The sequence below is a fragment of the Myiozetetes cayanensis genome, unplaced genomic scaffold, assembly GCF_022539395.1.
Source record: "Myiozetetes cayanensis isolate MyiCay16 unplaced genomic scaffold, myiCay2020 scf2-11, whole genome shotgun sequence".
Taxonomy (NCBI): Eukaryota; Metazoa; Chordata; class Aves; order Passeriformes; family Tyrannidae; genus Myiozetetes; species Myiozetetes cayanensis.
In genome coordinates, this window is record NW_026087411.1 from 82,445,025 (window position 1) to 82,461,277 (window position 16,253).

Here is a 16,253-nt window from a genome sequence, read left to right on the forward strand (position 1 = left end):
ATTTTCAAGTGTCTTTTCTGTACAGATCTGCCTTTGATCTCTGAGTAACATTTTTCCCCTTTTGTTAGATTTGTGAGTGGAAGCCGTGATGGAACAGCACGAATCTGGCAGTTTAAGCGAAAGGAATGGAAAAGCATTTTGCTAGATATGGCTACTCGCCCAGCAGGGTAAGTGATATAAAATGTTCTGCTCTCAGATAGATTCTTGAGGGCCATTGATATAATTTACTGACTTATTAAAAAAAATAAAATAAAAAAAGACTACAAGAGAAAAGAAAAAGTGGGGGCTTAAATTATTATTGCTTAAATGTGCAGTATACTTGTATAGCTCTTGAAATCCATGAAATGAAAATAAATATTTGACTACATATTCATCTGTGGAAGCTAGCTTGTCCTGATACTAGCTCCACTAGTATTTTGATTAGATTAAAAGAACAAAAATTACTCAAAACCCACTAAAGGTCAAATTTATATGGCTTTTTACATAGACATTTAGTTTTGGAGCAAGAGAACCAGGTCAGATCTGTTCTTGAGACTGAGCAGTACAGAGTTTTTTTCATAGAGCATGCCAGAGCAGATAAATCACTTGCTCTTTAATGGGTTCTCGTTTATTAAAACAATCTGAGAATTTACGAGAGTTTGTAGGTATGAGAAACTTCTGTACATTAGAACCAGCAAGGAAAGATGCTTGAAGATGGAGAATTACTTAGTAAGATTTGTGGCTTTTTATTTTGTTGTGTACCTTTTTATTTTGGCATGAAGCTGTTTTCCAGTTAAGAAACATTAAAAAGATGTACATCAGGTTTAAGGGATAAACCTTCTTCCCCTTACTGTTCATATGGAGTGGTTTGAAGAACCACTACTAAGTAGAAAAAAAAATAAAATGTTTTCAGGAGTAATCCTGTGGAAATATGTTTTAAAGACCAAGAGAGGGATGGAAGAGAAGGCTAAAGAAGCTGTAATTTAGTTAGATGTTTAGATCAAACAGTATCTTGTCAGTAATTGACAGATGCAGGAAAACATGACAATCAAACTGTTGGACAAGAGTGTATAAAACACTGGTGCTTTGATAATGGACTGAGTTACTCAGTAAAAATTCTTAATTTTAACTGATTCTGGGAAAATAAGTACAAGTTCTTCTTCATTGTGGTCATAAATGCTGAATTTGTCTGAGAACCTGAACTGCTCATTTCTGTAAAGCACCTTTAGCAGAATTCTGTTGTGCTCTTGTGACTAGAGGGATGAGTACAATTCAAAATTTGATCTTTTCTACACAAGCACAGTTTTATCAAAGAAAATAAAATTGCTGCACTGAAAGGGAAGAGTGAATTCAACTTATAAAGCCTCCTGGGTTCTGCATCAAATCTAGAAAGGAATCTGGCTACAACTACATTTTCTATTATTGAGTTGTGCAATATATACTATTGTGTAATGTGTTGTAGTGCTTACTATATGGAAGATTCTGTGTCTTATCTACTTGGTGGTAACATGGAGTTGTTGCATTTGGCTGATAATTTCCCAGAAATAAATGTGCTTGAGAATTCAAGGGTGATTAGTCTTTAAGCCACACTGACAAAAATGTAATTTTGGAGTATTCTGGTAGATTACAGATGACTATTGTTTGGATTTCATGCAAGATTAAGAACTGTTATTATCAATAGTAAAGTGATGCAGAGGTAGTGGTGTAATACTACATGTAGCCTGAGAATTTAACTAATTTAAACGTATAGAATACTTTTCTCCATATTTTGGACTACAAATATTATCCAGGATAAATTGATGTTCACAGGTTGATTTATTTGGATTTTCATTCTTTAGATGTCACAACAAATACTGTAACTATAAAATTTAATTGTGTTAGGTCATGTATCAGAGGGCATTTTCTGGAAAAAACAGATCAACATCTTATGTAAGATACTAAGAAGACCCTATAATTGTTTAAGTGTCTACAATTCTTTGTGATTGTATGTGCTACATAATGGAAAATATCTTTCATTTCTCCAGTTTCTTGAAGAAGTAATGCATCTGTTCTTAATAATACAGCAAAATATATAAATACTTTAGCTTGTTAGTAGCATTAAACTATTTTGGCATGCTAGAATTGCTTTGAATTTTTTTGCTCTTTTGTTTTAGACAAAGTTTGCAAGGAGTTGAAGATAAGATCACAAAGCTGAAAGTGACCATGGTGGCATGGGACCGCCATGACAACTCCGTTATAACTGCAGTAAATAACATGACTCTGAAAGTTTGGAATTCTTTTACTGGTCAACTCATCCACATTCTCATGGTAAAGTGTTTCATCTTTATTTATCAATCCTGAATGCAAAATTTACGTGTACATCATCAACATTCTTCCTTATATGTTTTTTCCTGTATGAAAACTGCCTTGACAAATGTTTCCAGATAATTGAAGTGCAATAGAGATGTCTGTCAGCTACTTATTAGAAAATAAAACTTTAAAGTTGCAAATAAATGTTGCTGTTCAAGATGTCTGAAACTAATTTTGGACACTTTGTTGTTTTTTTTTTTTTTTCCTTACTGAAGTGCTATCTTGAAAGAGAGAAGGAAAATGGATTTTTTTTTTCTCCTTTATTTAACGCGATACAGTTTTTAAAATAGTGTTAATGGATAAAATTGCCCTCTTTAAGCATACACTTGTGCAACCTAATCTTTCCATGAGTCACATCATTCCACCAAAAATTAGTCTTCTAGCTAAAATAATTCAACAATTTTATTAATATCTGATTTTTTTTTTTTTTTTGTAACCGAGAAAATGGGTAACTAGGTAACTAGATGCTCTGCTTAGAGATGAAAATACTTAGTTCAAATCTTTAAAATGGAGTATTAATTTTGGAAATGTTCTCTAACTTTTAGTTGGGTATTTGATTCCTTATTTGTTTAAATTAAATTCCTAACTAATACTCTGCCTAAAAATATGGAAATCTGTGGAACATTAAGACCCGAAATTACCAAATGCTGAAGTGTCATCAAAATAGTTCTTTGGACATTTTCATATTTTAATGTGACCGTTACTAGTGTTATCATATTGAATTCTTAGGTAAGTATTTGAGACAATACTCTTGTTCTTCTTGGTGTGTCTTTATTTTCAGGGTCATGAAGATGAAGTGTTTGTGCTTGAACCTCATCCGTTTGATCCAAGAGTTCTCTTCTCTGCTGGACATGATGGAAATGTCATAGTTTGGGATTTGGCAAGAGGGGTCAAAATCCGGTCTTACTTCAACATGGTAATTATTGTGTTTTATGCAGATATGCCAAAGCAACCATTTTGAAGGTTTTGGTTTTAGTACATTCTTATATAGACCATCTTGAAACGTGTATAGGGCAAGATCCTGCATCTGGTGAAGTCAAGAGAAATTGCTGTTCAGTTTAGTGGGGCAAAGAGTAAATCTTTGTAAAAATTAGGTAAGAAGTTGTTTCTTTGGCTGTATTTCATAGCGTTGTGCCGATGTCCACCAACAGTGTTGTCTTTCTATATGCTTGATCCACATAAAATTGGTGTGTTAGTTACATTGTCAGAGATCATGCCTAAGAGACAAGGTGACAGAGATGCTCCTTTAGTGCTCTGTTTCCTACCTGGGGAACCAAGGTGGAACTTGGTTTATTTTGGCATTACTAATTCTTAATCTAGCTGAAGCCAGATCAGGAGTTACCTGATCTCATACAATGTTGTGTGCTACCTTGGCCCACTGGACTGAGTACTTTCAACCTTTCTGTGTAGAGCTCCTCCACATGCAGATTTCAGATTTGGCCTGTTCTGCATTAAACTAATCCTCCTGCAAGATGGATGCAATAGGTATTTTCATCTGTTCCTTGATATTAAGTGGGTTTTTGTACATATCATTTTCCTCAAAGAGGTGATGATGTGTTATGCAATTCAGACTTTGTCTCCTGCAGAAAATTACAGAAGTCTTTGTAGAATAGCTGAATCATTTGGAATGCAGAGTCTTGTAGACCAGTATAAAGAAGATCATCTGAATAAGAGACCTACTGTAGACATACTCTCAAAAAAGGGGTGTTTAGAAATGAAGTCAAGCCAGGAAGGTCACTCTGAACCTAAAGAAAAATTTTAAGATATGCAGTACAGTACAGTTCATAAAGTCTCAGAGGAAATTCAGCCAAGCTGAATCAGAGAGAGAGCAACTGAGACTACTTCAGCACTGACCTAGGTTCAGTAATGTTCCCTCTGCACTGATTTCTGTAACTGAACTTATGAAGGATCCAAGACAATCATCTTGGAGCTATGAGCACAAATCTTCATTACTCAGTGCGGATCACTGTTACCAGTGGAGGTCTATGTTCTCACTGAATGGTTAGCTGGCCTTTCCAGTACTACTTAAAATGGATCTATGATGGTTTTCATGAAGTTTAAGGTTAGAAGAGGCTGAGCTCATCTGTTCTTTTTAAGACAAGTCCATTTTACAGCTATCAGGATCTAAATTATGGGTTCCTGTGATGTCAGGCAACCCCTGAAAGACCGAAATACTTATTTTGAGAGTGCAGTGCAACACAAACACCTAAAAAGCGTAAAGTCATATATATTTTAAGATCTTCAGACTCAAAGAAATTTGTAGACAATCAGAAAATCTCACCAACTAGTAATCTGTGCTTCATGCTAGAAATTAATATGGCAAAATCTGTCTGCTATGTGAGGTAAGGGGAATTGTAAATCTGGCAATCAGTTTGTCTCAAACTCATTGATTAGGTTGTATGAGCCACATATGCAAGAGAGGCATCTCTCTATGGTCTGAATATTTCTCTATGTCTTCTGTGTTCAGTGCTTCAAAGGACATGGAAGAAAATTAGAGGTTTTCTTAGATAATGGGAGTTAGGAAGAGGGCACTGCACAGTCACCTCACAGAGCTGCAAATGTTAAGTGTTCTGGTTTACTGCAGGAGGGCACAAATACATACAGAGCTGCCAGTCTTCTCCATTTCCTAAATGGCATATCAGCTGAGGAACATCAATAGATCAGCCACTATTAAATTATTCTGAAAAACACTGTTACCTTCACTGACTTGCTCAATATATCATCTCATACTACTGATAAACAGTATTTGTATTTCTGTTCAGAGGATGGGGAATTTTTACAGATTGGGTTCTTTTGGATCAAACAGGGATCATCACCTGGAGCAACCAAACCTATGAGTTGAATGACGTATCTGCTTTACCATTCAAGAACTTCTCATTATCAATGCCTGGTCTGTGGTACCAGAACTAACACTGGGTGACTTTGTCATAGCAACAACTCCTTAAAAAAAAGTTGAGACCTTGGGGTTGTTGTCTGAATTAGCAGATTAATAGATGACTGTTGGTTTAATGTTAATCCAGTCAGGTATTCCTATCTTAGGTGCATTGCTTTTACATTGAAAGCCTTGTGGCAGATCCCTAAAATAGAGTTGGATATTTTTAAGTTGCTTTTCATCCTGTTTCAAATGCTTTCATTGTCAGTAGAAAAAAAAAATAATAAATTCGAGGGATGCAAGCATTGTCAATCAGTTTGAAACTTAATTCTTTTATCTAGTCAGTGAATGTGAAATTGCAGAGAAAGCCATAGTAACCAAGTATAATTTTTGTTTTGCATTTAACTTGAACTTTGATTCCCTCATTTATTTGTGCCTTACTGGTTACAAATCAGTCCCACTAAGTGACTCTGGTGATGCTACAGAACGTTCTCTCCCAGGTTTTTAAACTTAAGATTTTCTATTAAATCATTTGTCACTGTCATGGTTAATTTGAAGAGTATTTGGTCTGTTTGCCAGATTTTGGTCTTTTTGATTAATAGTAATCTTAGTCCTGTAAATGTCACATGGGTTTACTCTTAGTAAGTATATATATTTTATCTATTTCATGTTTTGACCTGTAGTCTTCACTTCACTTGGTCTAGTTGTGTAAGCATTGGACAAACTGGTGTTGGAGTTCATGGACACTCAAAACTGGTTTAATTCAGTGACCTGAGTACCTAAACTCACAGAATGTGTTTGCTATGCCAGAGAGTGAAATTTGTCATAGAAATATCAAGACTGTGAGATGGTTAAAGCTTTTTAAGCAATTTTGAGATGCAACAAATAAGTCCTGAGGTGGTTTTAAATTGCGAGTGTGAATGCAGGTATTTTTTTTTTTGGCCTATGTAATATTCGTACCAGTCCTGACTTAATACAGCTACCAATGAGATTGTGGCTTTAGTGTTGTAATATTAGGGCAGTTTCACATGCTGTATTTCCCAGGTACAACTGAGCATTCCAAAAAGAGAGAGTAAACCTTAAGTGGTTGCTGCAGCCAACTGTTCCAGACCATAGATATTTCACAAAAATAGTGTCATTGCTACAGAGGAACAGCATAGACCCTTGTAAATGTTTAAATTGTGGCTCATTTTGCTGAACAGTGCATGAGATATATGTGTCTTAGTGGATGATCCAGTGGAAAAAATACACTGAATGGTGGGCTGTCTAGTGAAAGCAACTGCATGATAATGTATGTAGAGATATATTTGAAAGGCAACTTCGTACTAAAGCTGCAACAAAGCATCTGTATCCCTTGTGTGGTAAGGCAGTTTTCTGACAACTGAGGGAGGTCTCTGCTTTCCTAAAGGAGGGCGAAGGAGTAGGTGGCACTCACATTTTGGGATTGTCTTAGCTGTAGAGCTGGGAAATCGAAGACCTTAGATTCTGTTCTCTCTGTGGTGGTAAGGTGCTTAGTTCAACTTCTGCCACTTACCTAGGAGGGCATCTTGGCTATAAATGTCTAGACAGGACTTCTTCACAATATTCCCCTGAAGTTGTGGCACTGTGGAGAGATCATGTTCTAGGTAAATTAGAAAGTGGTAGAAATTATCTTTGACTTCAGGCAGACTTGAATTTGCAGGATGAATGTTCTGTTAGGTCGTAAGTAGAAGCTGTACACCATTCAGTTCCTGTCATAGCATCTGTTTTCTTTCAGGTGTTCTCACTAAGTTACTTCTTTAAAAATCTGACATTGTTGGTTTGTTAGCAATGCCAGGGTTGTCACTTGGATGGTAAATGCTGCAGCTTAGCCTTAATGTTTTTAGTTCCCTTAGGCAGAAGATTCTCAATTCTGAGAATGTATGAGATAACTAGTTAAGCAGATGCACAGCTTTTTGTTTGGTTTGGTGATTGAATTTTGGTTGGTGTTGCAATTTGGACATTAAGTACTCTAGTGTCTTGAGTCTGACCCTAAATAGGTTTGTGGTGTTACAGTGCTGCCCTTGATTGTTATTTTTTGGACTTAGGTGGTTTCCTTTAAGCAGTAGCTTTTGGGGCTGAGCTCTGCTGATTGAGACTGCTTGATAAAAGCATTCTGTTTGGGGCCTTTGAGTATAGGTTTCTCCTGTGATAAAGCTGATAGTTCTTGTCCCATGAGTGGACTACCCTGCAGAAGAATATTAAAACAAGTTTCCTAAAAGATTTGAGAACACTACAGCCCTGTAGTTCTGTTCTTTTCCTTTGGATTGGTGGTGGGGTTTTTTTTGTTGTGTGGTGGTGTTTTTTTTTTTTTTTTTTTCCTAAATAATTTGGCTTACAGCATATCTTTATGAACACTTGCAGGAACATATGGTGACTCCTGTTACTTAAAAGTATGCTGTTGAAAGTATGAAGACTGTACTACAGTGGCAAGAAAGATTAGGGGAGAGCAGGCATTTTTATGATATTTCTTACTGTAAAATACTGGAATTTTTACTGCATCTTTGAATGTCATTGCTTTGCCTAAATCTGATATATGACTTGGCAGATTCTGTAGGTAGGTACTGCAATTACTCAATCAGAAAGCTTGTGTTCTGGTTGATAAAGCCTTAGCCTTCCGATGTTTAAGAAATCTTTGTGTAATGTAGAAATTAGTTAAGTAGGAGTATCGAAGCCTTTCAAGAAAAAAATTATTCTCCTCGTCAACAGATTTCCAAAAGATCCCAAACAAAACTAACAACAAAAGATGTTTTGTGGCTAGGCGTTGCTCTTCTGTCTTACTGAATTGACTCTCATTGTGAGTTGCATCTTTGATAAGTCAGGCAGTGTCTGACATGATTCCTGTGCCTCAGGGGCCTCCTGTGTGCCTGAAAACCTTTGCTTATTTGTAATCTTAATGTTTTCCCAATTGTGAAGTGTTCATTTGGCCTGATTCTTATTACATTACTGTAGCTTTAAGACAGTCTTTCTTAGCATAGTCATGTATTGTGGTGTCCTTTGCAACACGCTCTGTGTGGTAGTTCTGGAGCCAGCTTTGAACTCAGTGCAAAGGTGGCCTTAGTCCTTTCATCATATTCTGAAGAATGCTTTGAAATACTGATACAAAAAGAATGTTTTTATGATCTTGTATTAAATTCACAGATATGAATACTTCAAAATCCTCCTACCTTTGTGACTATCTGAGTTGCTGGAAAGCTAAGCCACCTTAGCCTTTGACACTTAAAGGTCACACTGTATATTTCTAAGTGTTGTGAATTTGATGATGAGTCTTCTTCTAAATGCCAAAGCACATTTCATCAGAGCATGTAGAAATACCAGGAGTATGTTTCAGAAATGCATTAGAATTTGAAATATGTTAACTAGTGATTTGAAGCAACCTTCTGATTCTTTTGGAGAAGGAGGAAGAAATTCTAACTGAACCTGCTCTCCCCCTTTCCCACCCTCAGTTTCCTTTGAAATGACAAGTAACTCAGTTATATTTGTGAAAGAAAAGCTTTAATCTCTTCCAGAAGCACCACTGTCTCTTATCCTCTGTGTCACTGAGTAAATGTTGCTTGCCTTGGAAACCATATTGGTAGTTAAAGAATAGTGGATGATTGTATAACTCTTAGTGCTTGAATTGGTGTTTGTTGTTCTTATGCCCTCTGTTCCACTTTTATGAAACAGTCAGAAAAAAGAAATAAACCAAACCTTTAAGATTGCAAAGTGTGAGAGAGACTGACCTGCCTGTTGCATCAGTACTGGAGAAGGTGCAGGCCACAGTTGCATTTCTTGGCTATTCTGGAAAAACTGATCCTGGAGCTAAGACATACTCTTTCATTGGGACCTAGAAGGACAGGGTCATTGATAGCTGTAGTTGCTGTAAGGTAAAATGAGGCTTCTCGCTTTAGGGGTGGGGGGGAAAGAGGTGATTTGTTTTTTCATCTAGATCTCTGTATCAGAATCCCAGCTGTTTGCTTTGATTCTAGACACTCTCCTTCTGGAAGCTCATGAGGAATAGTCAGTCCCACACTTCCATGTAAAATGCATTAGTTAAATTTTATGTAAATAGGCATTGTATCCAGAACTAGAAAGCTTGTGGCTCGTTGTGATTTGGTATATTCTTTCTAATATATTTATTAATTATCAATAGAATATGAAACTTAGACCTTAAATATGAACATTTTTTTAAGCAAAGTAAGGACTTACTCACTTTTGTGTTTATTTCACAAAGTGTTTGATAGGTTATTTAAAGATTTAGCCAGTGTGATGAGCATAATTTCTTCCACGTGTATTAAAAAAGCATGCATTAGAACAGGTACTATGTAAGCAGCTGAATTGAAAAGTGTCACTTTTCTAATAAGTTCAAGTTTTGCAGTTGGAATTTTCATATTAAATTTAGTAACATTATTTGGTCCAACTTCATTTTAAATTGTCAGTCCAGAAGCAAATTAGTTAAAATTTTAGGATAAAATCTGGATTTATCTGCATAAGAAAAGTTATATTTCTTTTTTTGTTCTTTTTTCTTCTAAAGAAAAATTGTCACAGCTAAAAGATAAATGAGGACAAAACTTGTTTTTCTGAAAGTATGAGAAGACATCTTACCGGAACCTCGTATAAGCAGTTAAGGATCCTTTCAGCAAGATAAAATTACATGACTTGGCATTATATTGCCACATCAAAACCTAAACATAGTCATTCTCCTTAACAGGTATATTAATAGGAAACAGCAGCTCTTGGTCCTGAAAAACTTCTTAAAGTACTTAGATATAAAATGTTGTTGAATATAGAGTTCAACAGCCATAAGCCACTTAGCAGTGACCCTAACAAACTTGGAGGCTGATTTTTTGCTTATGTTCTTGGTTGGAGTTCAGAAAGTACTGCAGAAGTCAATGATGCTTGAGGAAAAAAAAATAACCAACTCAAGAAAAAACTAAACCAAATCCAAAAAAGCTTGTAACCTTGCAGCAGGATAAAAATGTTAATGAGTCTGCAAACTCTTTAGCTATGGAACTGTAAAATTTGAATGTCTTCTGCTTTCATCTATAGAATTGTAAAAATTGAATGTCTTAACCTGTCTTACCAAGTTGATCAGTAGCTTGGGTTGGCTTCTCTAATAAAGTCTTAAATTCAATGGGACAAATTCAATTGGGATTGCTTAGCAAGATTTAAGACCAGCTATTTAGCATGACTGACTTAATGTATTTGTTTTACCACAAATTACAGAGAAAATACCTCAAAGGGGAAAAATTGCCACAACTTGTTTATGTAGTTTTCAAGCAAACATGAATAATTCCTCTCTTGGCACGATTTAATTTTTAGAGAAAGGATTATATATGTTACTTTAAAATTCAAATAATTTTGAATTCAATTTTTAATCTCTGTATGTCAGTGTTAGGTACATGAAGTGAGACAGTTATGTAAATAAAACTTGATAGACATTTTTGAAAAGCTGTAGTTCTTATGTCTGGGTATTCCTGAAGTACTGTTTGTGAAGAACAAAAGTTTTATTTCACTGCATCTGCACTTGAGCAAGTCCTTTGCAACATCTGCTTTTCCTTCCTTAAAGGATTACAACGTGACCCTATTTCTAACACTTACCACTACAAAAGTTAGGTAGAAGAACAGGTGTGTTGGAAGGATCTTGGAATAGTGCAGAACTGCTCATTGAAACCTTATTTACTTATTAGTCTGCTGTAATAGCTTTCATTAGACTATGTTTTAAACTTCCATGGAGTGAAGTATGTAATGCCTTCATACAATCAAGAGAATATAACTTATTTGTGAATACTCAAACTTATTTTTAGGTCTCTTGATTTCCTGACCCATCTTAAAGTTTAGACCCAAGCTCTTAGGACTGTGCTATAGTAAAGGAAAAAAAAAAAAAAGTGATTCTTATTGGTCCTTAGTTTTCTTTTTCAGGTTGTTTCTTTCTTTGAGAAGCCTTGGGCTGAAGAAACAAATAGTGGATTTGATAAGGTTGTTTTGAGGGTGATCTCGAAATTGCTTTATTTCATTTGGTCGCCTTTGGAAACAATTGGAGCAATAGAATCAGCACGCAGATACTAACCTACCTTGTAAGGTCATCCTCTTCTGGTTATGTGATGGTTATAGTTGTATATCTCTGAAGTGGTGCTTTTATTTCACATGGTGACTTAGTGAAACAGGTTATACTTAGAAATGCTGGCACAAAATCAGGAAATAGATAATTTAACAAGGCAATAAGTGTTTTTAAAACATTAAACTTGTTTTTGAAACTGAAAATGTATACTGTCATGCATCCTGTGAGAAAACTTTGAAGCAAGTGGGTACATTCATACTGATTTTTGTTTTACATTTACAATGTGAAGTTACCATGGTAAATATATGCCTTTTCATAGCCACATAGTAGGTAATCAGTGTAATTGCAGATAATTTTTTATACTAAATATGTTTTTATGTTAAAAAAAGTAAACATAAACTAAAACCAACCCACATATTGATATTAAGGTTGAAAGTTACAGCCACACAGACACTAAGAAATAAGGATGAGATTGCAGAAGACAATGTCTGAGTGTTTTGTCCCCAAGTCTGTAGATGGCTGATTGTCTAATTAATGTAAAGTTGTCTGGTGCTGTTCCTGGTTCCATGCGTTTCTTTCCAAGTGGGTCCTTAATTTCTTTTGTAGGATGTATGGTAGTTGCATTTCATGAGCTTTTTTTAACTTATACATTTTCCCCAACTTTTTAACAATGTGTCTTTTGAAAATTTTTAATAGAAACAATTTCTTAGCTTGGCTATACTGTATTTTTATTTGAAACTATTATCATAAGCAGTGGCTGAAATTGTCATGTACAGAACTTGATCATAAAAGGGTCAAGTTGAAGCCTGTAAGAATTTTCCTGATTTATACAATGGAAATTGTAGAGTGTAATTTTGACCCTACTTGAAGTTAATGGAGAGTCTGCAGTACGGCTGAAGAATCAGACTATCTTGATGCACTGATGTGTTGGTTGTCTCCCTGCCCAATCTCTCTGCCCTCTTCACATGTTTTATGTGTTTATATAAATCAGTCAGAAATACTGGAGACCCCCATGGAGGTCATGGTAGGAATGTATTTCATAATGGCAATGATGTCTAGTTTGTCTGAATTTGGACACACACATTCCCTGTTAATGACTGTTTAAATGTTTTAGTACAGTTTAATCCTTGTTTTGTTTAGAATTTACTGTCAGTGTTATGGCATTAACTGATTCAGGTCAAAAGGGTTTCTTCCTGCAAATTGTCAATCAAGCAGAGACTACTTAAGTTGCAGTCGGGTTTTTCTGTGTGTTCCTGCTCCTTCAGAGAGCCAGTTGTTGACTGTCCTTTATTTTTAGCTTTAAGTGGACACTTCATTACAGGCAATTCCTATGCTACACCTACTTACGTTTGTGTATTTAATGTGTTTTCTTGCCCCATCTTCTGAAGTCTAGCCTTCCACTGATCTGTGTGATGTGGTTTCTTACTTTGTAATTCTGCTTCTACTATCAATGCAATGTGGCAAACTAAAGCCATAACAGCATTATCATATTGCTTACAACATCGTTTCCTTTCCTTTAAACAGTTAACCTACCTGGCCTAACTAGGTCTTTGTTAGCAGCTACTTATTAGTTTTAGGCTAAAAGACATATCAAAAAATGGGAGTCCCAGTCAGAAGAACTTGAAAGATGAAGTTCCATCTAGGACAGCTCAGCAGAATGCTCTGTGCATGGACTTTCTGCTACACAAGGCAGTTTTTTTGGACTAATGTCTAAAAGGTACATGGCTTGCTCATATGGACAATGTATTGTAATTTCCAGTGTGAACTAGAGCTGTAAAAACAGTTATTTCTTATGCTGTGGCCCGCATAAAGTCTTCCACTTCCAGTGGAATTATGTGGGACTTTTAGATATATTTTTAGGTCAGGTTTTGTAGTCATATAAGAAGTATAGAATGACTTAAGTGAGGTTATAGATGCATTATTTTGAAGCAGTTTGCATGTAGTCCTACTGAAATGGTTTTGAAATTTTTGAGAGGTTCCACCTTTGAATAGTATGTAAGAGCACATCTTGAGGATGCTGAAGAGCAAAACCAACATAATGCTCTAATAGTTCAAATAGAAGCTAATACTGAGTATGCAGGACGTATATTAAAAAAAATCTTCTTTAAGAAAAGCTGTAAATAATTTATATATAACCTTTATATAACTTCAGGCATCCATCTTTCATTGAAAGATTTCATCTTTCAAGACAAATGCAGTGTTCCTGAATGGATGACTGACTTGATTGGTAGGAAGAAAGAAACATTTTTAGTAAATATGTTACTCTTAATTTAATTACTTCTAGTCCTCTTTCTACCATTTGATCCCTTGTTACTGCTCTGGAAGCAGTGTAGAAGACCTGCTGGATTTTTATTTTTTATTTTTTTAAATTGTGTTAAAAATTAAATCTTCTTTCCACTCCTCCAAATGTGTAGCAACCTCTTCTAACTTGGCAGGAAGTCTGTAGATATTTTTTGACTTACCATGGAAGCATGCTGTGGTTATAGATTGTTCCATAAAGCAAAGGGGAGCACAAACTTTCAAAGGAACTTCCAAATACTTGGAGACTGATTTGACTTGAGCAGCTCTGATGTGCTTTCATCACTTATGAAAGAGGTTATATGTTTTAATAACATTTAGTTAGCATTGCTTTTTTGCTAGTTTTAGAACATTTTTCTAGCATACTGTGGTTGTGATCGTTAGAATCTAAATTTCAGTTTTCAAGTTTGAATGTTGCTTGTAACTAATATTCATTTGTTCCTATGCATTTAAGTAGAGTAGTTCTCTTCCTGCTAAAGGTGTTTTAGTAGTCATACAAAATAGTGCTCTTTCCTTAGTGTCCATATAAATCTGAGCTTGTAGGTTGTCCATTCTCATGATGAGTGGAAATATTTCTCTGTAGCTGTTTGTCTTAGAATTTACTTACCTCGAACATGGGAAGCAAAAAATATGTGTATTGCTTTGGAAGATTTTGTTCTTATCGTTGTCTGTTTGTCTAGCACATATACACTTTCTCTTCTGGTCTAGCTTAGAAGTTTTCTTTTTGTTGATGCATTATATGTGATGGATTGCAACAAATACACAGTGATCTTTTTCACTGTGTTTCCAGCTAATTACCTCAGTCCCTTAACATGAAGGATGATTCCACCTCAGGGTAGAGGCTTAGTTCACTGATTTTTTTTAAAACAGTGTTGATGACTTGTGTTGGGAGACATGATAGAAATGTGTAGTGTGACTGTATGTAGACTGAGTTTCATTAAAGTGTGCTAGTAAGTTATTTCTAATTAATCTTACTAAGTTCATGACCTTTTGCATTTTGTCCTGTTGGCTTTTAATTGCTTCAGTTGATATGATCTGCGCTGTCCCAAATCTGTTCTCCTTGGATTATTTCCTGATGTTCATTACATCGAAGGGCTCTTATTTTTTCTAGAGTCAATGACAGAGAGGCCTGGCTTGAGAAACTTCAGTGATAACATCCTTTTAGCTCCGTGTGTCTTTAAAAATCAATAACTGCTATCCTTTCCTTAGAAAGTTTACCTACTCTGCATTTCTCCTACTAATCACAACCTGCTCCACTTAAGCCAAGTTTTCAGTACCTTATTATGGTTTTGAAATCTAGCTAGGTTGGATGAATTATATTTTCTTGGCATTAAATAGTTAGTTACTTTACTGAAGAAAGTCTGTTAAGTTTCTCTGGTACTCTCTACTCTTCATTAATTTTCATTTTACTTGATTTTTTTCTTTTTTTCCCCTTCACGTCTTTTACTTGAATACTGGGTTTTAGGTGTTTCATACTATCTATTGATAACAGTTCAGAAAGGCTTATTATTGAGTTTGCTCTGTACAGTGCACTGTAGGTGGTACTATTCTGTTTTTCTACAACAAATAATTTTTATGCATCTAAGACATTTCTTTGTGTACAAGTTTGGCAGCTCTGTTCTCCCTGGTTTGGGGCAAACAATAACTCTCCTCAAAACTGAGAGGAAAAAGTCATCCCTTTTTATTCTCTTCTTTCATCATCATTCCTCCCTTCAGGATGTACCAATGTTCACTTGTTTCCTTGCTATTGAAAATATGGGCAGATTGGACTCTTAATTCTTGGAGCTGAGACTTAAAATTAGTAATTAATCTTTTCTTAGTCCTCATTGTGTAGCATTACTGGTTCTTCCCTGTTTTTGGCTGAAGAATCCATGCTACTTGTTTTACTACCATCAGTGTCTTAACACCTTCACTCTTCACAGCCCTTTGTTGGAACACAGCCTTTGCTGAAGCACTGGAATAGATTGCTCAGCAAAGTTATGGACTCTCCATCTGTGGAAGTGTCCAAGGCTGGGCTGGATGGGGCTCTGAACAACTTGATCTAGTGGAAGGTGCCTCTGCCCATGGCGGGGGTTTGGAACTAGGTGATCTTTAAGGTCTCTTCCAACCCAAACCATTTTATGATTCTGTGACAGTTCTCAATTAATCACTGCTTTCTTTGTTCTTGTGAGCACTCTCTTGCCTTCACCATTGAATCTTCATACTTGGCAGGGTAAGGTTGCAGGTGCAATAAGCACTTTATATTTTCTTTGGGATACAGTCTTCAAGTAGCTCTTGCATCTTTGATTTAAAAAGGATGGAGTGGGGAAGGCAGCTTCCTTCTTGATGAAGCTCTTTATCTAGCTTGCTGAAGTAACAGCTTCACTGATTCACTACAGCTTCCCTTTCCATTTAGTTTCTGTTCCAAGTGACCAGCTCCTCTGTTTTAGCTTTATTATTGAAGAAATTCCATTGTAAGGTGTGATTTATTAACCCCAAATAGTTTTGTTTAAAAGAAAATTCTACTGAGTAACACACTCTGGTAGGCTTTGTTTTTAATTTATAATAGTAGTTATATCTTGGACAGTTATCCTCAACAATAATTTTTGTTCTTATAAGGATCTTTATTTCCAAGTATTTGTTCTTCAGACCTGAAGGATTGTATTTAAAGGTCTTACAGTTGCCCTTTCCAAAAGCACTTTTAAAAACAGATTCTGG

The 16,253-nt window shown here is 35.6% G+C and overlaps 1 protein-coding gene across 3 annotated transcripts in view; it reads left to right on the forward strand.

The window, feature by feature from the left end:
- PHIP (pleckstrin homology domain interacting protein) overlaps positions 1–16,253 on the forward strand; it is a 114,842-nt gene that overhangs the window by 44,131 nt on the left and 54,458 nt on the right. For all 3 annotated transcript variants that reach the window (XM_050314254.1, XM_050314255.1, XM_050314256.1), the window contains exons 13-15: positions 69–167; positions 2,133–2,286; positions 3,110–3,244. In XM_050314254.1, the coding sequence (XP_050170211.1) occupies positions 69–167; positions 2,133–2,286; positions 3,110–3,244 (388 nt within the window). The remainder of the gene's footprint in view (positions 1–68; positions 168–2,132; positions 2,287–3,109; positions 3,245–16,253) is intronic.